The 20,680-nt window shown below is 32.3% G+C and overlaps 2 protein-coding genes across 3 annotated transcripts; both read right to left on the bottom strand.

The window, feature by feature from the left end:
• Positions 1-1,107: 1,107 nt before the first annotated feature.
• Positions 1,108-6,862, bottom strand: LOC112726384 (putative disease resistance RPP13-like protein 1). 2 transcript variants are annotated; one of them, XM_025775748.2, is made up of 4 exons: positions 2,980-6,862; positions 2,351-2,564; positions 1,839-1,997; positions 1,108-1,400 (listed from the first exon to the last, which is right to left on the bottom strand). In XM_025775748.2, exon 1 carries the CDS (start codon positions 6,781-6,783, stop codon positions 2,998-3,000), a length of 3,786 nt encoding a protein of 1,261 aa, XP_025631533.1. In that variant the 5' UTR covers positions 6,784-6,862; the 3' UTR covers positions 1,108-1,400; positions 1,839-1,997; positions 2,351-2,564; positions 2,980-2,997. The 2 variants fall into 2 exon arrangements, with proteins under 2 accessions (XP_025631533.1, XP_072066186.1); XM_072210085.1 differs by lacking the exon at positions 2,351-2,564 and having other exon boundaries at positions 2,980-6,839.
• A 6,725-nt stretch (positions 6,863-13,587) lies between these two features.
• On the bottom strand, positions 13,588-19,327 carry LOC112729503 (protein YLS7-like). Its single transcript, XM_072208524.1, has 3 exons — positions 19,094-19,327; positions 15,587-17,279; positions 13,588-14,637 (listed from the first exon to the last, which is right to left on the bottom strand). Exons 2-3 carry the CDS (start codon positions 15,878-15,880, stop codon positions 13,834-13,836), a joined length of 1,098 nt encoding a protein of 365 aa, XP_072064625.1. The 5' UTR covers positions 15,881-17,279; positions 19,094-19,327; the 3' UTR covers positions 13,588-13,833.
• Between the last annotated feature and the right edge of the window lie 1,353 nt (positions 19,328-20,680).

Genomic DNA, 20,680 nt, shown 5'->3' with positions numbered 1-20,680 from the left:
AATAATATTATATTATATTTAAATTTTTACTTTAATTTATGTTATGTATGTGATGATGGTTATATAAATTTTGAAATTTAATTTTATTTATTGAATTTTAATAATTATAGGGGTGGGTAGAGGCGGGGCTGGTTAGGGTTCAACGTTTTACGTTTTACTACCCGTAGGTAGAAGCGGGGCGGGTTCCATACGGGTTGTTGTACAACGGGGCGGGGTTGGGTAGAGCGAAAACCCGCCCCGTTGCCACCCCTAGATGGAAGAGTGTGAAATACCTATTCAGTATTCACATGTATAAATAGATAAATAGATAGATAGATGATATTCCTAGTCAACAACTAATATGTCATGCAGGCAACTCCGCTAGCGAATTACCACTTGAATCATTTTGTCAAATAGAATATATTTTTTAGTCATTTTGTCATTACTATCTATTGAGACTATTTTTTGTCAAAATCTGAACTTTTTGACAATCAAAATGGCTATTTACTCTATTTTAAATTACACGAGACAATTTAATTTTCCAAGTCAGTAACAATGAAGTTAGATCATTGCATAGTTGATGCAATTCTTTGAGCAGTCAGTTTAGAACTAGTTAAGGTCATGATGCTTGATAATTGCAGGTCCTTTGCAGATTACTTGTGGAAATGATTTTGCTATAATGGTAGGCTTAAACTTGTACTAGAATGAGCTTGTGGCAATGTTGATGCAGATGGTGATGAACAAAGGTCACATTTTCAATCCCTATTCTCTGTAGCAACACTATATTACTAGCCACTTGAAAAAGTTAAAAATACAAGTGCAGTTCAATCATACAGAAATTCAGTGTTTAATTGATACTCTAATACATGAATAAGGTTAACATAATCCATTATGCTTACTTTTCAATAATATATCCCTGGTAGAGATCATTTCAGGGGAAAATAATTCATATCAATATTCTCACCACAGATTTGCCAGTTGAACAACACACATGGCAAAGGCAGTCTAAGGATTTGCTCAAATCTACATCACATCACACAGCAGTTCTTTAATTTGCAATGAAAGACTTGCTCCTTCCAATCATTCAGCATTACTCTGTGTGTATTTATTTGAGTTATTTAGCTTCTATTTAGCTCAGACTCATTGCTTGTCATTGAAAGATATATCAAATCAAAGGCAACTCTTTAATACATTGCAAAAGTATAGTAATCAGTTCATGTAGTTCTCTTTCTGGATGATGAGATAAAAGGATATCTAATATTCATAATAACATCAGTAATCTTCTATCTTATTTTTTTCTTTGAAAAAACAAAAGTAAATGTGGAAAATGACTGCATTTCTGTTGCTTGTTTTCCATTCAAGATCCAACCCAGAACTGCAAAACTCTCATGGTAATTGCTGCTTGATCCTCAATGTATCTCCTGAAACACAAATTAAAAAACATTTCAAGACTCAAGTGTTTGTCATCACAAAAGCCACACACACTTATTGTTCTACATTCTCTCTTTTCTTGTTTATTTTTGTACTCTTTTTAGTAATGCAATTATGTGAAAACCTCATGAACACAACTTTGGATCATTGGTTTGATTTTTGAATCAGCAGTGAAAAGAAATGACATCTCAAAAACAGGAACTCAAAGTAGAACTAGAGCAGTTATAAAAAAGAATTCAATAAACATAATACACTGACTTTACATGACAATAACCCTATATATTTATAGCTATCCTCTTTAATTAAGTCCCAACAGATCAAATATTCTATGACAATACTTTTTATTGAATAATTTCAATCCCATATGTGAGAATAATATTATTTATTCTGATCTTATGCAGCTTAATATAGGTACAAACTACACATACCAGATAAAGATCAATGAGTGAAGTTGATAGAAATGAAATTGTTGTCTGATGGCATCTCTACAACTTCACCTTCTAATTGTCATCTTTCAATGTGGAAATCATATTCTTTGACGGCATTAGTTGTCACCTTGGGAAATCTGTTTGACAAAGTCTCCAAATCTAGAAAGGAAAAAATAGTTATTATTACAGAACCTTTTCTCTTACTATTAGAGATGTCTTATTATAGGCATCTATACTATTAATTTAATCAAATGATTCAATCTATGGACAAAATAGATTACACAGCAATAACTTGATCCTTCTATTTTTAAAGCTTATACACCTCGTGCATATGCTGATTCCTTTTACTATCTTACATGAATCTTGCAACACAAGACTCTTGGATCATAAAGAATTGGCAAAGACAGAAACACCATTTTATCACTCTTCTCTTCCACAAATCAAGCTATCATTTTTTTTTTCTCTGTGAAAAATGCAAAAATAAAAGTATAGAGAGGAATAGAGAAATATACCGACAACAAGAAAAGCTTTTCAATAATAAGTATCACTCCAAATTTCTCCATCATGTCTTTGCTTTTCAATAACATGAAGCCAAGATCAGAGAACACAGTTTCTGGTTCCCAGCACATCAATCCAGCTTAATTACCACCTCAAATGAACTTAGAATTAAAATGAAGATATATAGCCAAAGGTATAGGATTACATCTCGCTATGTACACAAGCTACCTGCAGAAGATAGTAAAAACAGTAAACTTGATTTGTCCAGTTGTTTAAAAAAAATCTCAAATGTTGGATACCCCAAAAAAGGTATTCCCTGTCTTTCAATTTTATTTTTCATGTGAGTTCTTATCTTCTTCTTCAAATGCTGTTTTTTGAAAAATATGGGACCAGTTAACAAATATTACAGATAGCAATGACTGTTTTTCAGAGTAACAAAGGATATTTCTTTAGCTACAACTGCAAATAGAGAGCTTTCCATATAAGTGAAAGAAAAGAATGCAAATTTTGTTGTTGGCATATGAGTTAAAATAGTTAATGCTGTATAAAGAAAGAGAAAAGTTCTTTACTTGAAGGAAAGGAAATTTATGCATGTATGAATTTAATTGTTGTACCATGACAAACATGAAGGTAAGAGAATTACCTGGTCAAAAATCTCTATTCAGAAAATTTGGTTGCCATTGACTTGAATGGTGGGGATGTGGGAAATTTTTTGCCAAATTTGTTGATGCTTCTTCTTACAGTGTTCTCCTAGCAAACGACACTCTTTAATTTGAAGTAGTAACAGAGAACATGGCAGCTTTTCTCCTGCCATATTCTCCAACTTTTCACAGAATGAAATATGTAATTGTTGGAGGGAAGTGAGGCAGAGAAGCTCGTTGCACTCCAATGTTTCCAGATTTGGAAAGTGAAAGAGACACAGTGTGTTAAGTTGAGGCAGCGAACCCACCTCTTGGAATGACTTGATGCTTTCACAGTTAGAACCATCAATGGTAAGATGAGTGAGGGTGTCCAAGTTGCTCATCCATGATAGACTCCTCAACTGTTGCTCGCAACCTCCCACAGTAAGTGATCTTAACTTAGGCAGCAAGCCACCCTCTGGCAACCTACAAATGTTCGGGCAAGCTCGAATGTCAAGAGACTGTAAACTTGGAAGAAGACTATTCATGTCAAGTGGCAATGCCTCTAACTTTGAGCACCAGCTAACATCGAGATGAGTCAAGTTGGGTGCAGCCAGTCCTTCTCCTGGAGATGCCACTAATTTGAGGCATTTAGAGATGGTGAGATGTTGAAGAGCAGCGTGTGGTGACCCTGACATTGAAACTGATTCCAGATTTGAACACCCTCTTATCTCCAGATTCTTGAGATTGGGAAAGGCATCCAATGACAATGAGGTCAGTGAATCACAGCTGTGTTCTATTCGTAGCTCCACCAAATCATACTTCTGCTGCTGTTGCTGGGGGAATTCCAGTTTGCTGCAATTCAAGATTGTGAGCTTTTGCAATGATTTGGGTAAACAATTTCCTGGAAAGGATATAGCAGATAAACACCCTGAGATGTGTATTTCCTGGAGGGAAGTTAGATGGTTGATGACCATTGCATACTCCAACACAGATTCACATTCACTAAATGATAAACTATCTCCACCAAGTGTCATCTCTTTACCCCATCCTTGATGACCTTCTTGTATTTCTAGTTTGCGCACTTTCGAAAAATCCGATGAGGAAGAAACGATTCTCATTAGCACACTATTAAGCATATCTCCCTTTAACATTGGACAATTGTTTATTTGAAGGCTCTTAAGCTGAGGAAAAGCTTCTGAGTCAGGTAAGCACCACTCCTCCCAAAATGGCATGTTATCAAACTCCAAAAGCTGCAATGAGGGAAATAGTGCAATAGGCGAAGAATGTTGATAGCCTTCATTCTTGTAAAACTCCATGCCAACACTCTTGAGCTGTCCGAAATCATCAATGCGAAGGGACTGAAGAGATGGCAGCTGTCCAAGTGAAGGCAGCAAGTAGCAATTGTTGCAAGACTCTAGAGATACACTAGTCATATTTTGGTATGAACAATGCCCCACCCAATTTGGAAATGTTGTACCCCTGTATCCCCATATTGTCAACTCTTTCAAGCCATTGTGCGGTTGCAAGTTATCCAGTATATCTCTTTCAGTTTGTGTGTCAGAAACCATGTCATCACTTGAAGACCATTCCAACCATAATTCGTCAATGTGCTTCTTATCTCTTATCTTTGCACTCCTTGCCTGATTGACATAAATAACATTCTCCAATTTCTGAATCCCAAATGATCCATGAAGATTTGGAAGCCCTCCTAACTCTTGGATTCCACTATCTTCGTTCTTGCCTACGATATAGTTGCTTAAAATGTGCAACTGGTTCAATTTGCTCATTCCCTTTGGCATTTCTTTTAGATGAGTACCCCATATATCAAGATGCCGCAAATTCACAAGATTGTACATGCCATTGGGTAGCATCCTCAACTTTGAACAATATCTTAGCTTTAATGTTTGTAGATTACACAACTTGCACAGTGACTCTGGCAATGTCTTAATCTCAGTCTGAGAGAGATTCAAATAGCGCAAGTGGATCAGTTTGCCCATTGAATCAGGAAATACACAAAGTTCATCAAAGGATAAAACTCTCAAGTATTTATTCTTTGACAATATGTCACATGTTAACCTTGTGCTTTCTTTCCTAACATGAAATTGAGCATTATTGATAAACAAGAATGTCCTCAAAGATTCTATACTTTTAGAGGAACAGAGTTTTTCAAAGATTGGATAATCGCATGACAAATGACGAGTCAGAATCCTCATCTCTTCCTTTTCACCAAGTTCTTCTGATAATCTGCAATAAAATTCTCCAGCAAGAAAAGTTGCCAGGTCATGCATGAGATCATGCATCACAAAATACTTCTCACTATATTCGACCTGCTTGAAAAATAGTCTTGAAGCCAAGTCATCAAAACATTCACGACCAACTTCTTCCAAAGTCTCTCTCCTCTTTGGTGCTCGTAAAAGATCTTCAGCCATCCATAGCAAGATTAATTCATCTTTATCAAATTTATGGTCTTTGGGATACAATGAACAATAAACAAAGCATCGTTTTAAATAGGCAGGCAGATGATAGTAACTTATTAACAATGCTGGAAGAATCTTACTGTCTGTCACAGGAAATTCCCAAATGTCACTTGATAGTATTTTATTCCATTCTTCAACATCATGCTTTGAGCGCAACAAGCGTCCAAGTGTTTCTGCAGCTAAGGGCAAGCCATCACACTTCTTGACAATCATTTTGCCTATTTCTTCAAGTTCTGAACTCCCATTTGATTCAGGAAAGGATGAATTGTCCGCAAAAATAGACCAGCAATAATCATCTGACAGACCATTGAGAAAGTAAGAGTTATAATTTTGGACTATTGGACCAACATTTTCCTTGCGAGTAGTTAGAAGAACAGTACTTCCTTTCCTCCCATGCTGAAAAGGAGTAATAAAACTTTTCCACTTGTCACCATCATTACTCCAAATATCGTCCAAAACAACGAAGAACTTCTTTTCTGACAATTTTTCCTTCAAATCTTGTTGAAGTAAATTAAAGCCGTCAAGACAACAAACACCGGAAGTGATCTCCTTTATAAGATTCTTTGTAGTCTCAACGATATCAAAATTTTCAGAAACACAAATCCATGCTTTCAGATCAAACCCCTTCATCAAATCCGTATTGTTGTACAGGCATTGTGATAAAGTAGTTTTACCAACCCCGCCCATACCAACAATAGAGATGACGGACAAGTTATGATGATTGTTGTCATTTAGCATCTTGATTAATGCCTGTTTGTCATCATCCCTGCCGTACACAATCCCCCTTTCAAGAGAAGTGGATGGAGGTCTCCATGAGGAGCTACCCGTTGGAATCTCTTTCAGACCAAGGGTATCTTTGACTTTCTGAAGATCTTCTATTCTTTTAACCACCTCTTCTATCTTGGTCGCCATCTTCCTATCAGACAAATTAATTAAGCTAGGAAGCCGAGTGCGTACCTTGCTGCGAATTTGAGCTTTGATGAGGACACGGTCCAGCAAGTCATCAGCAGTGTAGAGAGCATCCCTGAGACTATGAAGCCATTCCCTGACGAGTTCGTTTCCAAACTGCTTCTGCTCAGCGTCAGCAGCCAGAGCTTTGGCAGCCAAGAGAGCAGTCTTCAGCCTGTCAACCAGCTTCCGATCCAGCTTCTTGCCCGCCACCAAGTTGACAAACTCAGATGAAATGAGCCGGTCAAGAACAACGTTGGCAAAGCCAGAAATTAAAGCTCCAACAACAAGTGTTTCAGCCATGATATGATACAGATCACAACAACAGCAAATGAATCCGTGAGTGAATGGATTTCCAGAATGTAACCAGAGGAGAGCAATGTTACTGCAATAATGCATGCAACTTGCAAGCAGGGGCGAAGCTTCTTAGTTAGTAGGGGAGGCAGTGCCTCCAATAAAAAATTTTGTTTACAAGAATAATAAAAAATTAAAGAGCACCCCTTAAAAAAAGAGAAAAAGATAAATAGGTACCTGACCTTTTATCCTACAGACATTTTTGTCTCTAACTATTGAAAAATACTTTTAAGTCCCTGACCTTCACAAAACTTGGACGGATCAGTCCCTGACCTTCACAAAACTTAGACGGATCAGTCCCTGACGAAGGCATTTGGACGGAAGGACTGATCCGTCCAAGTTTTGTAAAGGTCAGGGACTTAAAAGTATTTTTCAATGGTCAGGGACGAAAATGTTCGCAGGACAAAAGGTCAGGGACCTATTTGTCCTTTTCTCAAAAAAAAAAGTAGGCGTCCCCCTTTTGAAAAATATATGCTATTCATAATTCCATTCAAAAAATGGTTTAGAAAGTAGTGTCTTATTTGGGCTATAAATAGTGGCTCATAAACTTGGTTAAAAAAAAGCCTCAATCCATATTAAAAGTGAAGAATCTAAAAGGTAATAACAAAAAGTCAACAAATCATTTTTTTCATTCTTTCCTCTTCTTTCATTTAGAAAACAAAACATCACTCCATATTTTCATTATCATTACAACTTAGAAAATAGCAAGTAGTCTTTGGTCTTCCATTATCATCTTTCATTCTTCTTTTTTTGTAAGTTATTTATTTTATTTATTTTTATGAATAATTTATATATTTATTTATTTATTTATTTATCTAGTTTATAATATTGTAATTATAATATTATCCTTGTATTGTTTTTAATTTTTTTTCTCATTATTAATTGTTTGTGACAGTGATATTATTGATTTGTAAAAAATAAAATAAATTGAGTTTAGTTAAGTTGCATAATGTTTATCTATGTAAATTCTTAATTGTAGGAATTTAGTTGAATCATGAGCAAGATGAAAACAATAGATACTTTTTTCAAAAAGACTAACCAGAAGAGTGAAAATGTTTCTAATGTTGTTACATCAACACCAACCTTTAATAATATTGTTACTAATTTTTTTATTGCATAAATTATGGTTGTGATTTAAATTATTTACATGAAGGTTGAAGCATAATACATTTTTTTAATAATTTTGCAGGAAACGTCTAAAAAAGAATTGAATAGTATTTGAAGATTTTAAAAACAAGTATGTAACAACTTATATTTACAATATTTGAAATTAGTTTTGAGATATTTGTATTTAATTATTTTAATATACAATATGTTCAGTTATCTTATAAAAAGTAAATTTTAAGTTTTAGTTGTTTTTTTTAATTAAAATTATATATAGAGTTATTTTTAACTTTTTTTGTTAAAATAAAAAGCTAAAAAGAATATTGGTCCCCTGATAAATATTGTCTAGCTTCGCCCCTACTTGCAAGGTATTATTATTCAACAATAACGGGTATATAACGACATATTACGAAGTAGGGGTGTCAAAAATTCCCAGGAGGCGGGAATCCCCGCGGGGACCACCCTGAATGGGGCCCCGTTGGTGGGAAATTTTCCCCGTGTGATGGGGATGGAGAGCAAAATTCTCCCGAGACAGGTGCGGGGACTCGAGCGGGGATCCCCGTCCCATCCCCGATAATTCCCTGAATGTTTGAAATTTCTTAAATAACCTTACTTTATTTCTAACATAGGTGGGTTTTTTAGTAATTTTACCAATTAAAAAAATCCTAACCCTATTATTCGGTCTTTCCTACTCAATGTGTTGTATAATTTTGATTTTCTCTCATTTTATGTATCTAAAGCAATTAGACATATAGGGTTTATAATTTTGAAATAGTTAGGGTTTGATTTTGAAATAGTTGCTTGATTTTCTCTCCTTCTATGTATCTAAAGCAATTATGATTTCTCTTGCTGAGTATGCTTAGCATCAAAGAATACTTGATGTTAAAGACTATATCTTATTGCTTTTTTTAGAATAGAAGTTGTATTTTAAGATTTTATTTTATGGATTATAATTTGTTATGTTGTATTTCTGGACTTATAATCTTGGATAAGATATGTTTGTGTGTTTGTAATAGTATTTTGTAGTTGGTTTTTTATTTTTTTGATATTTTTTACTATAATTTTCATATGAATATTAAATATAAGGGGATGGAGAATGGAACCCCACGAAAAATATGGGGAACGCGGGGAATGAGGATGGGGACAATTATCCCCCCATGGCGGGTATCGGGGTGGGGATGAAAATTAATTTTGGGGGTTTAGACGGGAAGCAGAGAGGTATCCCCCACCCCCGCCCCACCCATTGACATCCCTATTACGAAGGTCCCTCAACAAAAAGAAGTTGGCATCATGCGGAAACATGTAATAATAGTTGAAACATTTAAGTAGACGTATAATTAGAATTATATAAAGAGGAGTGATAGGGGCTAGCAACTTTTGGTATTTGTAGTCATCAAATAGCCATCAATGATATTTTAATAGTGTGAGATTGGTGTGAGATTTCATCTAATGGCTTACTTTTCTCTGCTGGTTACATGCTGGCCAGAATTTGGAAAAGTTGCTGACTCCCTAGACTTTTCTTTATATAAATGTTATTTGTACATTAAAATTAGTCACCAAAATCGGTCATAATTAACACATTTTTAATATGTATTTTGTATTTTAATATGTATTTTATACTAGTAACTAATTTTAACTAGAATGAGACTCGCGCGATGCCCAGAACGGTAAATTAATAATAGTATATAATAAATATTAAAAATTGTTATATTTTGTAGAAATAAATTATCACTTACTTGGCAAAATTTTAAGATCCACCACTCAAATCTTGCCAAATCAACTTTTATTTTCAAATAAAAAAAAAAACACAGAAAACAAAACTAACAACTTAAAATTTTCCAAATCAATCCTTATTTCTAAAATAACAAAAACACAAATTAACATTTACCCTAAATCTTCCTCTTGGCACCTCTTCCGTACCAAGATCCTATTTCCTCCATTTACTTCTGGTCCTATGAGCCATTGTTTTTTCCTCAAAACAAATTGTCCATCGCGATGTCCATCCCCGACGGAGTCGCATTGCATAAATTGCAGAAACCAGGGCAAACTCCATTCTAAAGATTTTTCTGCCGGAGCTCGATTCTGGGTCTTAGACCAAACGGCACTGCCAACGTAGGAAATTTGTCTCAAGTATCTTCCTAAAGATTTTCAATTTTTCCGTTTACTCTTATCATTCTGTTGTTCAATATCATTTTTAATAGTCCTATTTATTTGTTATAAATAATATCATTTTAAACGGTTCTGTCTAACTGTCACAACCAAAATTAATGTGCATTTAAAATTATTGCTCCCTAGACACTATCGATTGCAATATTTCATCATCAAATAATAAATTGTTATTTTACATGTGGAGTACTGCTTCCACAATTTACATTTATGTGTTCCTCTTTGTCAAATTGTTATTCCACATGTGCAGTATTGCTTCCACAATTTACTTGGAATGGATTATCATTTTTTGACCATGTCTTATTCTCTTTGTTGTAGAAGGATTTGCAGTGGTAATGACAAATGGAAAGAGTTAATACCCAAAATTGCTAGATTAAAGAGACGGAGAGCAATCCTTTCAAAAAAAGGAAGACAAGAAGATATGTCAGCGCTATCGCTTACTAGGCAAAATTTTAGAATCAACCACTCAAGTTTTTGCTAAATCAACTATTATTTCCAAATCAGTAAAAAATAAAATATACAAGTAATAAAAATATATGCAAATTAGGCTGCAAAATTACCAATGACAATAATTAAAAATTAATAGTATCTAACCAAATTTGTAACCTACAAGAATCAATATTCCTATATTTATTATATTTTACCGTTATAAACATTACAATAAATTTATAACCCCAATAATTAATTTATTAATTTTTATAAATAACTCATTAAATGTAATAAACAATGTTACAAATGTCATAATAATCCATTAATTATAATAAATTTAACGTTACAATTATTCAAATTCCATACTATTTGAACTACTTATATAAGTCTCTTATAACTATTTCTTCAAATAACATCAAATTTAGCACAAAAAATTTATTTTCGCACTACACAACATCTCAAACTTACCCAATGGAGCATCATTCTTTGGACAATACCACCAAACAAACAGAAAATTAGTTTATCAAAGTTCGCGTGGTTCGTCTATGAAAAACATTAACACCCACAAATAAAGAAGAGTTTCTTTGCTTAGAAATGATTATATTAGATGAAAATGTGCAAAACAAACATATTTATTGTATTTTTAAATTGAACATTTACCAACACTATTTTGAATTTGCAATACTTGAGACATTGTATGATAGAGTGGGTCAAAGAAAAATATTAACTATTTCAATTATTCTTATTAAAAATAACTTATTTAATAAAAAAAATTCTACACATTTTTGTTCTTTTTATTGTAGATGCTATTAGAAAACTGCATGCACATCAAGAGATTAAGGAAAAATAAAACCATACAAATTCAATACACATCCTTAGAAGAAGAACATACATGTAAAGATGGAACAAACAACACAATAGAAAGTGCATACAACTCAACAATTCATAAAGAACATGCCTTCACAAGAATCTACGACAGAAAAAGGATGACTAGCGCCACATAAGAAGACTAAATTTATCGACCAAAACAAATACAAAAATCAAACCACCAAATAAAAATGTCACTTTGTACAACTCTAACATTCAAATCTTTTGTACTACAAATTATTTTAAACAAAACACCTTTTATATTTAACTTTAATTTACACCTATTTAATTTAATTCTACAAAACATAACCATTTTTAATATTTATTATATACTATCATTAATTTATTGTCCACGCATCGCGCGGGTCTCATTCTAGTATGAATAAATCTGAGAAAACAATAATCAACCAACACAAATTTTAAACGTGTAATTTTTAGATTTTGACTCTGCAAAATTTTGTTGTTTAATTGTTAGCTGAGTTTTATTATTTTTCTAGCAACAATAGATTGTGAAAAAACTGAAAATATATCTCATTTTAGTATTTTACTATAAGAATTATGTTGTCTTTGATTTAAATTGTCATTTTCCTTGATAATGATAAACTTATATCACATGCTCTCATTGCTCTGCATGTAACTTGGTATCAAACAATCACTACAAAAATTAAATAGATAACAAACACAGCAATTAAGTGGGAATAGAACAGAATTTGTAAGAAGAGAAATTTTTCACATACAAGTGTTTTCCCATATAAGTTATACAAGTCATTTATTTCTTTTTTTTTCTTTCTCTATGTCTTCTTCTTCTTCTTCTTCTTCTTCTTCTTCTTCTTCTTCTTTTTTAAAGTGTTTCATCTTCATCGTCGTGTTTTTCCTCGTTCTTCTTGACTGCACGTTTTTCATCTTCTTCCTCCTCATCTTCTGCACATTCTTCTTCTTCTTCTTGCTGCACGTTCTTCTTTCTCTTCCTCTTCTTCTTCTTCTTTTCTTTCGTTTCTTGCCTTCTCTTTCTCCTTCTTCATTTACGTGCTTTTCTCTCTGTTTTCTTTCTTCGTTATTCTCGATTTCCATTATTTTTTGACATCAAGCTCTGAAAATCGTTTTTGAAGAAGAAGAAGCAGCAGAAGATGAGGAGGAGAAAGAGAAAGAGTTCTGAATTATGCATAAGGTGTACTTCAACGAATTTTGGGTGTATTTCTTAAATTCTTTGGGTGTATTTCTGTAATCCTTTGGGTGTATTTCTGTAATCTTTTGGGTGTATTTCTATAATCGTTTGGGTGAATTATTCCTGTAACTGTTTGGGTGTATTTCTGTAATCTTTTGAGTGTATTTCTGTAATTGTTTGGGTGTATTTCTGTAATCGTTTGGGTGTATTTCTGAAGTTCCATTATCTTCTAAACGATTTCAAAGCTTGATTTCAGAAACCATGAAAATCGAAAAAAAAACGAAGCAAGAATACCAATGATAAACGCAGATAAAACAACGAATGAAAAGACAAAGAGAAAACGCACGAAGGAGATCAAATTTGGCAAGAAACTCGTTTTCATGGAGGAAGAAGAAGAAGAGTAGGAGAAGAAGAAGGAGAAGGAGAAGGAAGAGGAGGAGGAGAAGGAGGAACGCGAAGCACGCCATGGAAATCGTATATGGGTCAGCGTGCTTTTTGTTAAGTTTCTCCCAACTTGTATGACTTGTAAACCAAATGACTTGTATGTGTAGCACTCTTCTTATAAGAAATTACAAGAAAAAAAGATATATGAACTTATGTGGAACATACAACATTACTCATGAACAGACATGGGTATAAGCTAGATGCTTATCATCCTAAACTTTATATTAAAAAAAAAGGATAAATTTCTCTATATAATATACTTCTAAGAAGTAGGGATGTCCGCGGATCGGATCGGATCGGATATGGTCGAAAATTTGATCTGATCCGCACAATTTTCATCGGATCGGATCGGATATGATATCCGCGCTTTTTAGTGCCAGATCAAATCCGATCCGATCCGCAAATGTGCGGATCAGATCGGATCGGATATCGGATATATCCGCATAATTAAACTTTCTCTTTTTGATCATATTTCTATGTAAAAAAATTTAATAAAAATATTTTTTTATACTTTTAAACTTATTTATTCCTAAAATATTTTTAATCAAACTTTTTCTAAATAACAAAAATAAAATAATACAATATATGAATAATAATTACTAACTAAAACATACAAACAAGTAAATATAATACCAAACATATATATTTATTTATTTTTAATTATTATTGTGCGGATCCGCGGATCGGATATGCGGATGTAGAACAGATATCCGCAGTCCGATCCACAAAGGGTGCGTTTGCGGATCGGATTCGATCTGATCCGATCAATTTGCGGATCGGATCGTATCCGCAATTTTCGAATCGGATGCGGATATTTACCGCGGATCTGCGGATACGATCCGATCTATGAACACCCCTGCTAAGAAGATTTAAAAAGAAAAGAATGGACTAGTCTTAGTCCTGAGACAGGTATAAATATCTCATGATGCATTACCACCTTCAAACTCTCTCTTAATCATTTCAAACAAAATCTCATTCCAAGTATCTACAGGACCTGGCATGCACCAATGTAAGCAATCCTGTGGCGGCGGCTTTCCGTCCGGGCCGCGCACCGTGATCTTATTCCGGGCTTTATTCCTGAAGGGACCAGGATGGCCATCATGCCGGTAACTAAAGGCTTCAGTGATATCCATGAACAACAACTTTGATCCATTTGTTGCCTTCTTTGATGCATGATTAAAACCTTTAACCTGTTGCTCATACATTGCATTTGTATCGCCATTTTCCACCAACTCACCAAGTCCAAGAGGCTTAACCTTCCCGGTGCATGATCCGCCGGTATTCCAAGCGCCACCCTCGAAATGATCCGGCGAATAGGAACGAAGAATTGCAAGTCCTGTGAAATTTGGATGCATTGCAAGAGCAGTAAACATTGTTTCAACAGATATACCAAATGCTTCAACATTGTTGATCTTCATCGGCCGAGATTTGTCTGGCCACCACAATTGCCCTCCTACTATCTCATTGTTCAAGACATACACTGACTGTTTGGCAAACCAGTGGCCGGAGGAAAGAACAACCACATCAAATTTTGGGAGAAATTCCATGACCTTCTGGTCAGGGATATCGAGAAAGAGCTTATCCACACCTTCCGGCGCATAATCAAATGGTTCAGAACTGTGCTTGACTAGCCATGAGGACCATATTCGGATAATAGTAACAGATGTGGACTTAAAATAAAATCGCTGCATGTTTCGGTTTCCATTGTTCTTGGGTGTTTCTACCTGAAAAAAGATGCAATCATAATGCAAAGCAGTAAGTAGGGGTGTTCGCGGTGCGGTTTGGTTCGGCTTTAAGGAAAAAAGTCATCCGATCCGAACGCTTAATTTATGTGCAGTGCGGTTTGGATTGGATGAAATTTTTTTGAAAATCCGATCCGATCCGATCCGACTACAAACGGTTTGGATCGGTTTGGATTTGCGGTTTTTTAAATATAAAAAAATTAAATACATACAACAAGTCTCAACATCAAATTTTAAATAATCAACAATGACATAACAAGTTTTAACAATATCTTAAAAAGCTACCGATAACATAACAATAGAAATAAATTATAGGTTAGTTAAAATAAATAAATAAATAACATTTTGAACATAAAATATTTATTAAATAATAATAATACATGAATAATAGAAAAATATATAACAAATTGAACATGTTATAAGTATAATTGTAAATATAATAATAAAATAATAATATTATAGCACATTGTACGGTTTGGATTGGATTAGATCGGTTATGAAAAATAGATCCGAAATCCGATCCAATCCAGCGGTTTGCAACAAATAGAATCCAATCAAATCCGAATTAGTGCGGTTTTAATCGGTTTTCAGTTTAGATCAGATTGGATGAACAGTTTAATTTGAATCGGTTTGGATTTGAACACCCATAGTAGTAATGGTCAACTTCTAGAAAATTTAGTCACAAATACTAAAATGATAGCTGAGATGTGGTCGTGTCTTAGGTCAAGTAGTTTAGTTAAACATGTCAAACCATCTAACGATTCTCAGTTATGATCTTCACACAAAGATATCTTAATATGAAGTCATAATAGAGTAATCATGAGAAGATGTTAAGAACAAGATGCTAGTGAGAACTGGCCAATTTTTCTCCAATAACCAAAATGTTTCATTGGTCATAGATATTGGAACAGTAAGGAATGAGGAATGTAACCTGCCAGAGAATACACATCATTGATTCCATCTGGTTTCGAGCAACTGAATCCCCAATGAAAGCCAATGTCTTGCCTCTCATCACCTCCAAAAACTTCCTAGGATCGAGACGAGGGATGTCACATTGAAAGGGCTTCCATCTCCAGTTCTCATAATCCTTATCAGGCCTCCCATTACCCTGGCAATTCTCCATTTGTGTCAATACGGGGCACGAATCGTTCCTGTATAACGGTCCCAACGAATCATGTAACCACGTTCCATGGAATAGATACAGCCTACATAACAGAAGGAACATAAAACACCAGTCAAAGACCAGTTTCAAACAAAATTATCGTAAAGTTTATACCTGAAATCCTTAACTAACAAGATACAAGCATCAATAATGATTTACATATCTTAAGCATATAAAAACACATGTAACAAATTGATAATGATAAATTGAAATGCCTTCTTATATTATGGCTGCATTGTATTTACCTATGAAGCACGGACACTTGGCTGAGTTGCCGTATCTGCGTGTCGGACACATTTCGGACACGACACTCTCCGACACGCGTGTCTGCTGTGTCCAAATCGTGTCTCAATAAAAAATAAAAAATTCTTTTCCGGACACACTTGGACACACCTAAATACCATCACGTGTCAACGTGTCCGATCTTATTCTTAATATATATTCTTAAAATAAATTTAGATATAGTATATATTATTATTTAGTAAAACAAAAAATATTTTAAATACTTAATATAATTAAAATAAGACATTAAAAATAATTTAAAAAATTAATTTATATTATAATATCAATAAAATATTAAAATATCATTACAGTTTATCTAAAAAATATTTTATATTTTATATGTATGCGTATCCCGTGTCATGTAAAATTTTAAAATTCGCGTGTTTGCGTGTCCCGTGTCGTGTTGTGTCCCGTGCATCATAGGTATTTACAGAAGTAAACAAAGCAAACAAACATAAAAACAGTTAATTTTGTATAAAATAAGAAAAGTAGAATGCAACCTGAATTAACAGAACCAGAATAGGATTCATTAGATGAGGCTGGAACTGCTGTTGATACTGAGTCTGGAGGTGCCTCAATTGTAACATTAACAGTCACATTGGAAGAAATAGTACCAGCCACTGGCAGAGGCAAATTCGAAGTTAAATCAGATTGAGCATGCAGGTTGCTATCAACCTTATCAGTACTGGTTTCTGTATATTCTGATGAAGCAGATTCACTAGAGAGTTCTTGTGAATTTAATTCGATAACAGTTTTCGCTACCTTCCTATCACTTGAGGATGGTTCATTGGAGGAAACATCAGTGGAACTTTCATGAACTGGAAAAACTGATATATCATAAAATCTCGAACGATCTATGCCGTAGAAATACTGGCGAACCGTGGAGCCAACTGGGTATGAGGCAAGAATTCCAGAAGCACAAATCAAGAACAATGCAAGTACTCCCAAGAAAACCACAATCCAAGAAAGAGGTCTTGGACTTGGAGACTCATTGGGAGAACTCTTTGGATTATCCAAAGTCATGGCTTTCATTTAAACAAAGCTAATAAGCTCTACACTAAAACTTGAAGCATCAAAGGCTTTTTGAGTTCCCAAACCATAGAAACTACTAAACTAACTATCAAAGCTGCTTCTTCAAGCAGTGAAATTGCTAATCATCAATCAATCCACAAGACCAGCACTGTTAAAACACAGACAGAAACAAATAATTAAGGAATGATTATGATTACAAACTAAGTATGAATAAAATCAAACTATGAAACAATGAGCAGAAAGGTACACTCTTTAGCACATGAGCATGCAGTTCATCAACATTAATAAGCTCGGAAACCATAAAGGAATGGAATTTAGCATAAAAACTCGTACCCCAAGAATAAAAAACACATTTTTCCTACAAAAAATAAATACCCAGAAAAGGAAATGAGCTGAAACCAAATGGGGTCACCCAATTAATGAACACATTTTTCCTACAAAAAATAAATGGGGACGCTCCGATAAAGACGATTAAAACGTCTTTTTTTAAAGATGTTTATTATTAACTAAAATTTAATACATATAATTAGTTAAACTATATTATTTTTGTCAAAATTATATCATACAAATTGATTTAGTCAAAAAATCAATAAACCAAATTTTGAACCGATTTAAATTAATATTATTTTTTATAAAAAATGACTATAATAACCTTATTATAGAAAATAACTAAAATATTTTTATTATATATATTTTTTAATTTTAAAAATCTTAAATTTTAATCTTATAACAACACAAAAAAAATAGAGTTAAAATTTAGGGTTCTTAATATATATATATATATATATATATATATATATGAATATTTTAGTCATTTTTTATAAAAGAAATATTATAATTATTTTTTATAAAAAAATATTAATTTAAACCGGTTTAAGATATAGTTTATCAATTTTTTGGCCAAATCAATTTATCTGATCTAATTTTGATAAAAATAACATAGTTTAATCAATTATATGTATTAAATTTTAATTACTTAAAAATATTTTTAAAAAAAGATGTTTTAACCGTCTTTATCTAAGTGGCCCCCAAAATAAATACCAGAAAAGAAAATGAGCTTAAACCAAATGGGGTCACCCAATTAATGAAAAAACAAAAGAGTAAAGTATTAATGAAAATAAATACCCAGTAAAGTATCATTTTTGTTCCCAACGTTTGGGATAAGTCTCAAAGTTGTCCTCAACGTTTCAATTGTCCTATTTAAGTCCTAACGTTTCAAAATTGATTCAATGTTGTCTTGCCGTTCGGGATCCGTTAACAGAATTCACGGTGGGACAAAATTGAGACGATACATAAAAATAAATTTAATTTAATTTTATCTTTCAATAATATTAATTTTTTACTGTACATAGTATTCAATTATTTTTTAATTACATCTAAATAAATTACACTTAATCACATTACTTTCATTTTTAATAAATTTATTTTTTTATAATTTTAAAGAATTTTGATACATTAGAGACAAAAGGTATAATTTATATTTTATTGTATATATGTTATTTTTTTCTTTTCTACAAGTTTATATACTAGTCATTCTACAAACATTTCATGATAACTAAAAATCTTTAAGAGTAAAATTATAAAAAAAATTTAATTTATTTAAAATGAAAATAATATGTTTAAGTGTAATTTACTTAAATGTGATTAAAAAATAATTGAATATTATGTATAATAAAAAATTGATATTATTAAAGGATAAAATTAAAATTTATTTCTATGTATCATTTTGGTTTCCAACGTTTTCGTCCTATTTAAGTCTCTAACGTTTCAAAATCGTCTCAATTTTATTCCGCCATAAATTCTGTTAACGGATTCCTAACGGCAAAACAACATTGAGTCAGTTTTAAAACGTTAGGGATAACTTTAAAACGTTAGAGATAACTTTGGAACTTATATCAAACGATGAAAAAAAAAACGATACTTTACTCAAAAACAAAAAGAAGAAGCATAAAAAGCAGAAACCTTTGAGTACCATGTTGCCTTGGTTCTGAACTACTGGAAAGATGCATCAAGCAATTGTGTGGTAGAAAGGGATGGATGAGGAATTTAGAAGAAATAATATTGAGAAATGAGGGACAAGGTGTTCTTTGTTGCCTATATTTATCTTGTAATGCTTGTCCACTTCTACAAAGGAGCGAGGATCTCGTTCAATTACAAATTACTAAGCATATGACACTCACCGAAAGAGAAAATTAAAATTATATTATTATACAATATATAATAATATAATACGATATATGATCGTGCTTAGTAGACTAGTAGTCATCATTTCTTATCTTATCTAGTAAAATAATCCACCTCTTGGAATCATTATCTACTTATCTATCTATTTAATATACTAAAATTGAATTTTTTCTCGACTAATGAAAATGAAGTGTCACTTTTTCGTAAATCTATTTTTCCTCCAAAATGAATGCATTTAATGAATAATGCATAATTATACTAATTTAAAAAAATATCTTCATTATAATTATATAAAATTAATATTTAATGCATTATTAAATTATTTATCAATTCTTAATCAAAAATATTTTTAATTATTTTAATAAATAATGCATAATTATACTAATTTAAGAAAATATCTTGATTATATTTATACAAATCAATATTTAATACATTATTAAACTAATTATCTATCAAAAATATTTTTAAACATTTTAATTATATTGATATCCTTCTAATTCTTATTCATTATCCAATTATTTTATTAGTGGCAAGTTGTTAACTCATTTATATTGATAATAATAATAATTTTATTAGGATAAATATCAAATTCTATTCCTAATATAAAAATATAAAATTTAATTCCTTCTATTTTTATTTTACCAGTATAAAAGACCATGTATGCTAGAAGAAAATATCATTCGTTTACCAATTACTCTTTCATTTGATAGCTTTTACAACAATTCTTTTTCTTCCTATGAGGCGTCGTTGCAAAAAGACAACTATCGTGAACACAAACTACTACACTCTCCAACTTTTGTGCTCATCATTCAGAGCTATATAAGATATGTTATCTATGAAGTATTTATAGACCATGGTGTTATCATGTATGCATAAATAACAAATGTTTCGTATTTAAATTTAAGTCATTTACCTGTTTGTGGTATATTGTAGTGTAAAATTACTTTCAATATGTGTTGTGTAATGATATTATGTTCTAATTTAAACTTTTACTTTAGAACTGTATTATGATTTTATCTCATCATTTTTTTTAGATATCAAGTTGACGTATTTTTATTTGTTATTATTATTGAAACGGATGTGATATAAAATGTACCAAAAAAAATTCTCACATTTAATTTATTTTATTGTAGTCTTCTATCTATTCTATTTATTTTTATTTTCTTCTTATTCATTTTATTTTCTTTTTAAATGTTATATAATTTATTATAATTTATACCAATCTACTTAATATACTAAAACTGGGTTTTCTCCCAACTTATGATGATGAGGTGTCATTTTCTCGTGAATCCATTTTTTCTCCAAAATGATTGCACTATTTCTCTCTTTTAAATTTATTTTTAAAAATTATCTTTAATTGATATA

Source organism: Arachis hypogaea, chromosome 12 (genome assembly GCF_003086295.3).
Source record: "Arachis hypogaea cultivar Tifrunner chromosome 12, arahy.Tifrunner.gnm2.J5K5, whole genome shotgun sequence".
NCBI lineage: Eukaryota > Viridiplantae > Streptophyta > Magnoliopsida > Fabales > Fabaceae > Arachis > Arachis hypogaea.
The sequence above is the reverse complement of the archived record's forward strand: the minus strand, read 5'-3'. Positions and strand labels throughout refer to the sequence as shown.